Source organism: Oreochromis aureus, linkage group 11 (genome assembly GCF_013358895.1).
Source record: "Oreochromis aureus strain Israel breed Guangdong linkage group 11, ZZ_aureus, whole genome shotgun sequence".
NCBI lineage: Eukaryota > Metazoa > Chordata > Actinopteri > Cichliformes > Cichlidae > Oreochromis > Oreochromis aureus.
Window position 1 is genome coordinate 16,626,801 of NC_052952.1, and position 12,388 is coordinate 16,639,188.

General features: G+C 36.0%; 1 protein-coding gene and 1 long non-coding RNA gene across 9 annotated transcripts in view; both read left to right on the plus strand.

Moving 5' to 3' along the window:
• The first annotated feature begins 210 nt into the window (after window positions 1-210).
• Window positions 211-12,388, plus strand: part of LOC116330676 (myelin-associated glycoprotein-like) — a 44,611-nt gene continuing 32,433 nt past the window's right edge. For 4 of the 8 annotated variants that reach the window (XM_039619414.1, XM_039619416.1, XM_039619415.1 and 1 more), the window contains exons 1-6: window positions 215-427; window positions 1,521-1,570; window positions 2,605-2,674; window positions 2,788-3,183; window positions 3,279-3,572; window positions 3,744-3,843. In XM_039619414.1, coding sequence (XP_039475348.1) covers window positions 2,629-2,674; window positions 2,788-3,183; window positions 3,279-3,572; window positions 3,744-3,843 — 836 coding nt within the window. In that variant the 5' untranslated portion in view covers window positions 215-427; window positions 1,521-1,570; window positions 2,605-2,628. Of the gene's footprint in view, window positions 428-1,520; window positions 1,571-2,604; window positions 2,675-2,787; window positions 3,184-3,278; window positions 3,573-3,743; window positions 3,844-4,318; window positions 4,334-4,799; window positions 5,132-12,388 lie in introns of those variants that run through there. The other 4 variants (XM_039619411.1, XM_039619412.1, XM_039619418.1 and 1 more) reach the window with 3 other exon arrangements.
• Window positions 9,495-10,536, plus strand: LOC120442612. Its single transcript, XR_005614819.1, has 3 exons — window positions 9,495-9,540; window positions 9,823-9,859; window positions 10,440-10,536. It is a non-coding gene; the product is annotated as an uncharacterized LOC120442612 (long non-coding RNA).

Here is a 12,388-nt window from a genome sequence, read left to right on the forward strand (position 1 = left end):
GTTTGAATTCAAGTTATAGCAGACTGTTGGCACTCTGAAATGAAATGCAGCCCCCCTTTGGCAGACAGCTTAAAACAGGAATTGTACACGCCAAGTTCACCCAAAACATTGTGATTGCTGTGGACCATGCATCCATAGCAACCACCACAGCAATGTCTTTAAGAGCTGGAACCCCCTGTGTAATGTTATAAAATAGAGTCTGCCAAACAGAATCTTGTATAGGGCCTCAAAAAAGTTAGAAACGGCCCTGTCCCATTTCCAGTGAAGGATTTTTTGTATCCGCCATTTTATCCTGATTATGTTTTTGTATGTTAGTAAGACTGCTGTCCTTCTTTCTAGGATTCCAGTGAAGTGGGTGGTTCCAGCTGAAAGATTTGAAAATCCTCCTGAAAGAGATTTGCAGAGACAAACAACTGAGTAGAAGCAGGTAAAACAGTACTGTAATGACAATAGAATAGATCAGAGTATGAACTGTGGGACGGTAGCTTTGCGTTTAAGTTTTGTGCTGAGGTTGAAAGTGACCACCTCGATCATGAGCAGTAGCGGTCTGTCGTGATGAAGCGAGAGTTGAGCCGAAAGGCGACACTTTCAGTCTACATGTTAACCATGCTCGGCCCGAGGCAGGGCTGGACTGGTAATCTGGTAAACCGGGCATTTTCCTGGTGGACAGGCGCACTTTCGGGCTTATGGAAGCACTGGCGCCAGCCCGTTTCTTCATTTTCATTACTGACACTGGATTGCCCAATCAAATTTCTTACGAAAAAAAGTAGGAAAAAGTTTAGTTTGGAAGAAGTGGCAAAACGATGGAGAGAAAGGTTTAGTGCGTATTAGGGAATATTTCACGTCACTGCGAGCTGATTTAAGCCTAAACAGTAAGACATGATCTGTCTTACTGTCCTGTTCGTTTATTGATCACCAGGGGATGTCGCATAAAAAGAGATCAAAGAGGCACAATCGTGTGCCATAGTCAGGGGTCAAAGTCGGTTTTGTTTGTTTGTTTGTTGCGGTTTCGGTAATTCAGCATCCGCACTCTGCTGATTTGCACACCTGTGATTTTTAACTTAAATTTATACTTGATTTTTAATTTTAGTTTCATTCTCGTGTCTTTTCGGAAATTGCTCAGCAATACGCATTTCACTGCATGTTGTACTGTGCATGATCGTGTATGTGACAAATAAAATTTGCATTTGAATTTGAGCTAGCGCTAAAAAAGAGTAGCGAACATAAAGGGACGTTAAACTCAAAGGATGTTTAAGATGCAGGTAACTTAAAATGCAACGTTTCAGCCCAACAAACATCAGCAAACACACAAACTGTGTGTGTGCTATGGTCCCTGGGTCGTTTCCACAGTGTTTGTTGTTAATAGAGTTTTGAGTCTTGTTTATTCATTATTATGTTGTTTGTGTTATGTTTACTAGTTCTGCTTGCTTGTGCTTTTAGTTTATCAGTATTTGTATTTTAGGTTGTCTTTGTTGTTAATTGGTCCCATTCATGTCTTTGTTTTGTCTGTTTCCTTAAAGGTAAGGACTCCTCGGTGGGATCTGATAAACTGGAAATTTCAAGCTTACATGTAAGTCCTCATGTTTATAAATCAGATATTGGGTCTGTACATGTGACATTATGTTTTTCATATTGTGAAACCTGCTGCAAAACAAACTGAGTTAAACTGTGTCAATTAAAGATTCCATGAAAATGATCTGCAGGTAATGCAGGATAAACAGGTTAGTATGCTGCACTGTGATGGATTTAAAGTAAAAAAAAACAAATGAAAAAAAAACAGTCTGTGACTGGTGCACAGTGCCAGTCTAGTATAAAAAGTATACTGTCGGTGTGGAAAATGGAAATCAGGCAGGACAACTAAAGAAACATTGGCTTACATCTGGTTGAATTCAGGTGTATAAATCCACAAAGAGCAGCAGGTCGGCTGATCACAGCCTCTATGTTATGAAAATCTACTGGAGCACTCAAATTATTGTAAGTTATGCTGAAGAACTATTGCTGAGAACTACTTAAAGAGATTTTAAGAAAGTTTGCCTAAGAGAGTTCAGGCTGTGTTGGAGAATAAAGATGGTCATACAAAATATCGACTTTGTCTGTTTTTGCCTTACTTATTGTAATTCCATTTTTATTTGTATATTTCAATAAACCACTATTTATTTCCCATTTTCCCGGCAACATGAAATGAATGGTGGCCCAACACTTTTGCACAGTATTGTAGCCTATGTAATTTGCCAAGAAATTCACTGGCTCTGGCATGAGCTTCTCTCTATTTTTTTTTAAGTCACTGTAATGAAGCCTGAGATATTGATTGGGGACTTTAGGAACCCCTGATACTTTCTTGCAGTACGATGGCAAAGACATTAAAGGTAAATATACAGGGAACCTGACAAGTCAGGGATTTGCTGCTTTCAGAGGCAAATAGTGCAGGCAAAATATAAACTGCAATATAATAGTCCATATGAGAATATTAATTATGCCTGTTTATTATAAATATATTTTTAAAGTTGTCTAACTTCTAAAACTGTGTTGTAATTTCCATGTATTGAAGTGATTTTGATGCATTTATTTATTTATTTGTATTTTTTTCATGGAAAAATCCTGCAGTGTTTTGCGAGACCCTCAAGAAACATGGACAACGAAACAAAGTTTATGATAACTTGTATGCTTTTTACAGGTAACATAATGAGTCACCTGTTGGTTTACAATTGCTTTACAAACACTGTATACCTTTATAAGAAATGGCAGAGAAGTCATTATTTCAGTGACATTCCCTTAATTCTCTTTCAGCCATCTGTAGCTCCGTGTCCAGTGATGAATGGAAGGCCACTGTTGTAAAAAGCATTGACGCTCTGGTTACATCCTGTGTTGTGGTACCGTGTTCATTCTCCCATACTGGAGGAAACCTGCCCTCCTCCAGACTCAGAGGAATCTGGCATGAAAAAGATGACAAAAAAAGCAACATCTATCATGAGGATTATACACTGATTAAGGACAGCTTTAAGGAACGAACACAGATGTTGGGACGTCTGGGCCAGAACAACTGCACCTTAGAAATAACTGGAGTTAAAGATCATGACAACGGTCCTTTCTGTTTCCAGGTTGAACTAGTGCGAACAGAAAACAATGACCCCACCAAGTACAAGTTCTCCTTTGTTGAAGACTGTGTCGAGTTGAACATGCTCAGTATGTCACCAACTTTCCATGACTTCAAACATCTATACCAGTTTTCTGTTAAATCACTTTGCCTCTTACTTTATGTCTGCCTTTTTCATTTTCAGCTGAGCCTCCAAAGCCTGCAGTGATTAAACCAAAGACAGCCACTCTAGGAGAGCCCTACACTGTCACCTGTTCAGTCATCCACACCTGCCCCACTCATGTTCCTAAACTCTCATGGAATCTGGATAGTACAAACATCATTGTGCATCATAAAGATATTAAACACGGAAACTGGGAGATGCAGTCCATCCTGACATTTATTCCTGAGGAGAAGGACGACAACAGAGAGATAACCTGCACTGCTGAATTTAATGGAGGCCTGAAATCATCTGAAACTTTCACACTCCATGTAAAACGTGAGATCCTTTCAGTAGTTTACTTCCAATATATTTTTTAACCCTAAACTTTGCATGATTAAGAAAATGTTAATATCACTATTAAAAGTATGTTTAGATGAAGGTTGTCTGTATTCTAAAGAAGCCACAACAAAAAAACCCCAAACAAATACCAACTCTGTCTCTTTCCAGGTATTGAGAACTATAATCACATCATCATTCCTGCTGTAGTGGGGATTGGTACAGCTCTGCTCTTTGGCATCTTCTGCATTTTCATGGCAAAAAAATACAAGTGAGTCATTTTATAGAGAATCAAGCTTTCTGTTAACAAGAAGGAGACATTTTTACTCTCATCAGTTTCCAGATTATCTTGCAGATAAGAAAAAAAATCTTTCTTTTTAAATTTACAGTTTGGTGCATTAAATCTGCTTGTATTTTGCGTGTATTTTATTTTATTTTGTTTTGTTTTTTGTTTGTTTATTTGTTTATTTTTAATCCAAAATCTTTGGAATTGTACATCCACACAGGTCTTTGAGATTACATTTCTGGTTAAATCACTTTAAGTCATTCTGATTAAAGGCCAAAGGGCATTTTAAGTTTTTGGTACTACACTTGCTTCATAGATGGGCTAACTTTCCGTGCACAAACGCCTCAATTGTCTAACAGTGACTTCATGTTTTTTTCATGTTTATTTTTGTTGTTGGTTTAGATATTACATTTAAAATTATATCTTATTTTCTGTTCTTGTTTTTCTGTGGTTTCATCAGGGGAAGACACTGAAGGTGAGATGAAAAATGAATGCTGCTTAAATATCCACATTATGTTATTGCTTCTCTCGAATTTCCAGTTGTAGCTCTTGTCAGAATTATCTACATTCACAATGTTATCATACTCTACATATTTTTAAACATTAGAAAAATTAAATACAAGTAAAAAAAAGTCAGATTGAACAAGTTGTGTTAGGTTTTCAGGAGTCCTTCTTGCAGTGGTTATTTCACTTCCCGCTTATTCCCTCTTAAAAATTAATGTAGATTAAGATACACATTATTCATCTTGTTTTTCTTCTTAGTAGTTTTTCACTTTTTGAAAGTTCCTTGTGTCTAATGTTTTGCTTTACTTCCAATTTTGAAGTTTTCCAGCCTATTGTGTTTTCTCACCTATTCCTGTTACTTTCTGTTTCTGTCCTTTGTTTCTTTGCTTGAATTTAAAATCATATATACTTCAAATCTGTATTTTCTTATTTTTCAGGCAATGAAATGAAATCAAGGGGACCAAAGTCAAATGGTTACATCCTTTTTTTCCATTCGCTTGCAAAATACAAAAATTGAATATGAAAAAGTATCAAAATATAAAGAGGGGAATGGCTTTTTTTTCAACAGTTAGCTTCTAGCATTTTTTAATCAACTAATATGATGCTTTCTCTTTGTTTTCATACTTTAAAGGTTGCACTATTGTGTTTCCCAGAAATGTTAACTGCGCATGTAGCAGTGCGAGCCCACCACTTCCTGTTTTCTAAATCGATTTATCAATACTGTAAAACTGTTTTTGAACATTAAATCTTCACTTATGCTGAGACTGAATTTATTGCTGCTTATTGCTTGAACGGCAAAGACCTTCAGTATTCAGTAAAATTTTAACATCAACTTTTAACTTACAACTGCATAATATTCAACAGCGAATAAGTTAACTTATCATTCAAATAGATTGTGAATACAGTGTGTGTTGCATGTTACTGTTAAATTGAGGAGGAGATCAAATAACAAGATACCTGCTCTGTTATACACATATGTGTAGCTCTTAACTGTGATTTAAGAACACGTCACAAAGGTCATAAAGCTTCATTTATGATTTATTAAAGATATTTAAAGACAAAATATATGAATATACATAAAATGTTTGAATGAATTGTTTGTTTGTCTCACTCGTATTTTATTATTCGTAAATGGTAAATGGACAATATAAGCACTTTATACACCCATTGACACAAGCATTTCCTTCTATGCTCAAGTGCTTTCTGTCTAGCATTCACACATGTTAATACTTCATTTGATTAATGGTTATTATGAAGGGAAAAATTACATGTAGTGATTACTTAATTTTTGGTTAATTGGTGCTACCTGTATACACACCCTCTGCAGATGGCTTATGATAACACCTGCTGTATATTCTGAGTGACACCATTACTTGAGCATTGTGAAGCTTTAAGTTTTATAAACACTGTTTATATTTTGTAACATGTTTTATAAATGTATGTTATAAACACATTTTTATAAAACCGTAATCTAATTTCCCAAAATGTTGATTCTGTTCATTTAGATGTAGCGTTTTCAGTGGGAGAAAAATGTTGTCACTCATCCAAGTGCCTTCTTTAGTCTCAGCTGGCTGCAGGGAGATTCCCCAACCCTTAAAAACAATATATTTGCATAATGACTGAAACTACCACCACTGACAAACAATCGGCTAAGGTCAGTTTCATGACCATCAATACGCAAATTGTCATAACCCCCTGACCAATGATCATCGATCAATGGTCAACGGTCGCATGACTAAAAAATTGTCTCAAAATGGGCCAAGTGTATGCCTATCTTACGATGGTGAAAGATGTACCCTTAGGCCCCCTCCTTGATTCAGAGATGGTCTTTCCCTTTTCCTTGACTCCTCGCTCAAACAGTGTCCATTCCTGTGCTGCTTTGCACAGCTGTTGCCATGTCCCCTTTCACTGTCCCATCACAGCTCCATCATCTCTCCGGCCAGGCGCTCTTGTTGGTCTTTGGTGGCCAAAAGACTCACTCTGATTGGTCAAGGGCAGAGTCCTTCCAGGGCATGAACTCTCATGGGTGAGACTATTCAATGGTTGTGTCCAAATTCAGGGGCTGCATCCTTGCTGCAAAGACCGGAAGTGTAAAGCAGTCTCTGTTGCCTAGCAACCACAACATAAGCAGGTACAACTGTGGTGGACAGTATGTTTGACAGAAATACAGAAAAATCTTTATTTTATGGCATTTTTTTGTTTTATCTGTGAAAATTTTGTTATTTCGTCTGCATGTGATGTATGTGGGAGAACACCACAGCATGTGCTAAGTCCCTTTAGCCATCAGTGATGCTCAGTTTAGCTAGTATAGCTCAAAGATTAGTCTCATTTCATTTTGATGGTACGAATGTAGTAGGATTTATATTATTGGTATTTTAATGTATACACCTTGTACATTTGAAAAGAAAATACTCAGTAGTTATCTCAAATATTACATTTCAGTTTAAATTCAAGTTATATATATCTATTTCATATCATTTATTCCTGTGTGACTGTCTAACAGACAAATATTAATATACAATGACCACTGTCTGAAAGATTTAGTTATATTTAAGGGCAATATCCCAAAATAAACTAAAAAGATTTGAACCTTGTATTTTTCAGATAAAATGTAAGGCAAGCTGGTGCAGTAAATATTCTTTTATTGATGAGAAAACTGCAATATAATAAAATATAAGATATAAATATAAGATATCGGAACACTAAACAGGATGATGTTTCGGGGTCTAACAGGAGAGAGATGATACAGAAACATGACATCCTTATAAAATAGAAGAATAAAATAATCCTTTAATTGTCCCTCAAGGTGACATTTGGTTGTAACAGCAGCAAGAAAAACACATATAGCAGTACACAGGACACAGAACAGAAACATTCACAGTTTTTTTTTTTTTTACATATTTACATCAAGGACAATAGTTACCAAAAATAGAGTACTGTACAGTTAATAAAATTACATAAAACTAAATACAGATGAGAGGCAAACCCAGGTTGTAGTGTGATACTGAAATACTGACACACTTCATGAACGAACTTTTCACAGGTCTTTGAACTTTTTATTTAAAAGAACTGCACACTTTTCCCACTGAAACCAGAACAATATTTTAACTAAATATATATTATGGATAAATCAAAGCATTATCACAGTTTTCCATATAATATACAATAGCAGGAGCTATTCGTAGCAGATCTGAAGCAAGACCGAAAAACAGACTTGCCAAACTTTAAGGTGTTTATTTTCAGAAACAGTGTTTCCACAGAAGATAACTGCAATGAGAAGATTTTGTCTGGAGACAAAGGGAGATCAGTGTCAGTTACTAGAATGTCTTTATAAGTAATAATAATAATAACAACAACAACAATAATAATAATAACTTTATTTATAAAGTGCTTTGAAACAAAGTGCTGCACAACTATTTGACGATAAAAAAAAGATAAGTAAATAAAAGCAATACAAAAAAAACAATACAATTTAAAAATTGAAAACAATATAAAAACAAAGTGGGTTTTAAACTTTGCTTTAAAAACCTCCATAGAACATGCCTAGCTAAAATCCTGAGGGTTAGGGGTTGTTCCACAAAAATGGGGCACAAAAAGAAAAAGCACACGTCCCAATAGTTTGCAGGAGACTGAGAGTCTTCTTATTTGAGGCTATAGCGAAGACGTACTGAAAGGAGTCACTGGTTAAGGCTCTTTAAGAAAAATAAGCATCTGAAGGAATTCAGAGAGGGGGAATTTTTTTTTTATATACATATATTTACATACATACTGAAGACATCAAATATGTCAAGCAAGATATTTTAATTTAACTTTAGATTCCTCAAAGTAGCCGCCTTTTGCTTTTTTGAAGTGCTACAAGTCCTTGGGTCTAAGGAGTTTGGAAAGAAAAGTGTCTGGACTTCTTCAAATTCTTCTTTAAATTTCTTAAAGACATTTCACCTTCATCCGAGAAGCTTCTTCAGTTGAAGTGAATAAACTTTTCTCAGATTAGCACCTCAGATTAGAGCCCAGATAAATGACACACATACTTCCAGTAGCAAACACATCTCTGCATCAACTGTTCAGAGGAGACTGTGCAAATCAGGCCTTTATGGCCAAGCTGCAAAGAGCTGCTAAGAAAGCACTACTAAGGAAAAACAACAAGCAGAAGAGATTGTTTGGGCCAAGAAACACAAGGAATGGACATTAGACCAGTGGAAATACGCGCTTTGGTCTGATGAGTCCAAATTTGAGATCTTTAGTTTCACCCACTGTGTCTTTGTTGTGAACAGATGATCTCCAAATGCATGATTCCCACACTGTAAACCCCAACAGTCTACCTGACTTATAAAGTTTGTGGATATAACAATTGAAATTCCTCACAAAGTTGAAACAACTTAAAACTTTTCTGTTCTGTTAACGATTCAAACAGTTATAATTGTACATGGCTTAGAAGTTAAGAGTAAATACTGCTTTCTTAATTATGATTTTTGAGTAAATGTTTTTTTTCCGAGCTCCGCATGTGTACGCATGTGTACGTCAACTACGTCATGACGTTTTCTCTCTAACCTGAACGACGTTGACAGAAAATTCTGTTCAATCTGTTCCAGTCGCCCTTCTCGAGCGACTGGAGAGCACATTTGGAGAAACTTGTAAGTAAAACGGAACCTTCGTTATGTTTATTTTTTCCGTAAAAAAGTATGTTGCAGCCAAGAACTTCTTTTCGAATGTGCTGTTGTGTTAAAAAGCACAGACCCAGGTGGTGAATAGTTGTTCCCTGTTGTTCGCGCTCTTTTTCAAACATAGATTATGTCGTCAGTTTTACAGTTTTAACCGATTAAAACACAGTTTTAATAAGAATCACACATAAAGAAAGGGTCTTAGTGATATTTTAACGACCCCTTGCCAACGCAAGAAAGTTGGCATTTTTACAACAGCAGCCTCATTGTTCGGCAGGTTTTTTTTTTTTCTTCTCATTAGCATCGTTCAAAAGTGACTTAGCTAGCAGTGGCAATTTCTATCTAAAACAATTAAAAGTAATACCCAGATTGAAACATAGCAAGGTGTTGTATATTTAGTGTGCTGATAAGGTTTTCAATATTTTTATTTTTTCTTCCAAGGCTGAAGACCGAAGACAAAAAGACCGAAGGAAAAAAAATTCAGACTGCAAGTAATTTCAGGTGGAGACAGTAAACACAGGTGAGTTGAAAGATCTATTGAAGAGTCCTTTCTTCGTGGCCATTAAAACATTTTTAGGTTAAAAGACCTGTTTTTTTAAATCATGCCCCTGCTTTGTCACACTGAATCATGTTGAAAAGATATATTTTCATGGCTCCCCCCATTACCATTACCTTGTACTTCTTTCTACCAGTCTATTTTATTTTGTGACATTAACATCTTAAATGTACCCCGCCAGTTTAATTATTAATAGCTGTGTTAGTATTTATAATGCATTTTTTTTTTTTTTTTTATCATGTGCAGATCTACCAAGGGTCAGTGGCACAGTTCACCTTTTATGGTAAGTTATAACACTTCATATGTGGTCACATAAGTAAGTTGTTTCATCAGTTGTTCAGTTTTTATAAAATAATGTTGTATAATTGTACCAAATCACTGAGGATGCATCCAATGTGTATCTCCATTATCTTGGTTACTGAGTTTCCATTTTTGTAGGGCCAAATTTGTATTAAAAATTAATATTTTCATATGATGTGAAATGACTCAATCATTTTTAATTTTTAGTAGAAACCATTCATTAAGTCCCTTAAGGTGCAGATTTCATATATTGATAATGATAAAATTAACACAAATTGAAGGTTTCACTGATAAACACTCAATTTTTCCTTGCTATGAACCCCATGTTCTATATAGATTACAGCTCTGATCTGGAGAAGACTATTTTAAAATACTGTGTAGGATTTTTGTCAAATGATTAAGAAACAGGCTCTTTGTCATAAGAGACAGAAAGATTGTGTCTTAAAAGAAATGTCTCCAAAATTTAGTAGAGTCTGATGTCATGCAGTTTCATAAACATGTATTCTCCCAAAGAATGACACCTGAAAACTTTGTGTTAAATGAACTTTTCTTTTCCCTTTTAGGAGGCGCCTGATATCAACGTGAAACGCACTGCAGTACTTTGTGCCCTTCCTGTATACCTGTGGGAGGAGGACCCAGAATTCTTTAAGACATGTAATGTAAGTGTATTTTTGCATCACTTAAATTCTGCCAGTGAGATAAAATGCCATGGATTTTTTTAAATACAATTTAATACCGTAACAGCTACCAAATTGTACAAGCAAAATACCCTCTCTTTAGAAAACCCTCACACACAAACACACACACACACACACAGGGTCAGGAGCAGAGCACAGGCGTATCACAGCACTATGGCTACGCTGCAGGTGGCCCCACAACCAGGCTGAAGTCAAGATTTAGTTTCTTTTTGAGATAAAGTCATGAAATAAACAATTACTTTTTTTAGAAAAATAACAAACATACAAATTATGTAATGCAAGAAGCTAACAAGTTAATGTACATTTTTCAAATAAGTAGAGTACCCTAACTCGTTACAAAGTAACCCACTACACTGCTGAATGTTTTGCTAGATTACAGGTCATGCTTGTCACATTCTCTCAAACCAACCTTACTTATTTAATTGGGGCGATCGTGGCTCAAGAGTTGGCAGTTTGTCTTGTAATCGGAAGGTTGCCGGTTCGAGCCCTGGCTCCAACAGTCTTGGTCGTTGTGTCCTTGGGCAAGACACTTCACCCGTTGCCTACTGGTGGTGGTCAGAGGGCCCGGTGGCGCCAGTGTCCAGCAGCCTCGCCTCTGTCAGTGCGCCCCAGGGTGGCTGTGGCTATAATGTAGCTTGCCATCACTAGTGTGTGAATGTGTGGATGACTGAATGTGTAAAGCGCTATACAAATACAGGCCATTTACAGTTGATACTGTGTCTATTCCAGGAGGATGCATTGGATGAGCCGACCCTCATTGACACTCCAATTGCCCTTCTTACAGTGGTTAAGGACGGCGCTTCCCAGTCCAGTCCATTTTACTTCCTCAAGCATGGCTGTTGTGGTGAAAGGCGACTAGGTGATGCGTGATATTCCCAGTTTTGCAGATGCATTTGCTTTATTGTTTAGCTTGATCTATGCTCTGCATTTAGACTACCCCAGGAAGCTCGTTCACACATTTACCTTTGTCCAAAATATCTTCATGGGGCTTGATGACGGCAAACCCCTGAAACCCCTGCCTACATGCTCTTAAGGAATATAAGGCAATGTTTGTTAGGACATGCACTCTGTTACTGAGCACTTTGTTTGAAGCACTTTATTTAAAGCACTTTAAGTTTACTACAGGCTTTGGGTGGATTTAACTCCATCAGTTTATCTAATTTTCCTATACTTGACTGCCTGTTCTGGTTATTTGGAAGCTGATCGTCTTTCTTTGTACCCACTTTAAAAAATTGTTTTTCATTTCTATTTAAAAAAAAAAAGTGATTAGTATTTGACTTTTTGTTTTGCATTTTTGTGTATTTTGGGAAAGATACAATTAGGACTGATGTCGTCCTTTGTGATTTTATAAAAAGATACATGTTCTACACTGAATTTATAATGCTCACTTTATGGTGCCCATGTCCATGTTAGTGGTTTTATAAAAACATTTGTGATGTTTTTAAATTTCCATGAAAAAATGTTAAATAAACAAAATGTAAAGTAACTAAATTTCTGTACTTTTTTAGTAGTCTACACTCAGACATTGAAACATAAATATCTTTTAATTAATAATCATAATTTGAGTTTAGGTTGTAATATAATTGCATTGTGTTGCATCAAAATAAACTACAACAAACACAAAAATATTGAAATTAAAGTATACAGTCCTTGAGTAAAGCTCAATTGATAAAATATAATTTTAAATTTTTAGGTTAACAATAAATACAAATTTTGAGTACCCCCATACTTAGAAGAGATGAGTTTGTGTACTTAAATCTTTTGAGGTAATCGGTTTCCACAAAAGTTTTAAGTTCAGTCAACTTGTTCGGGTT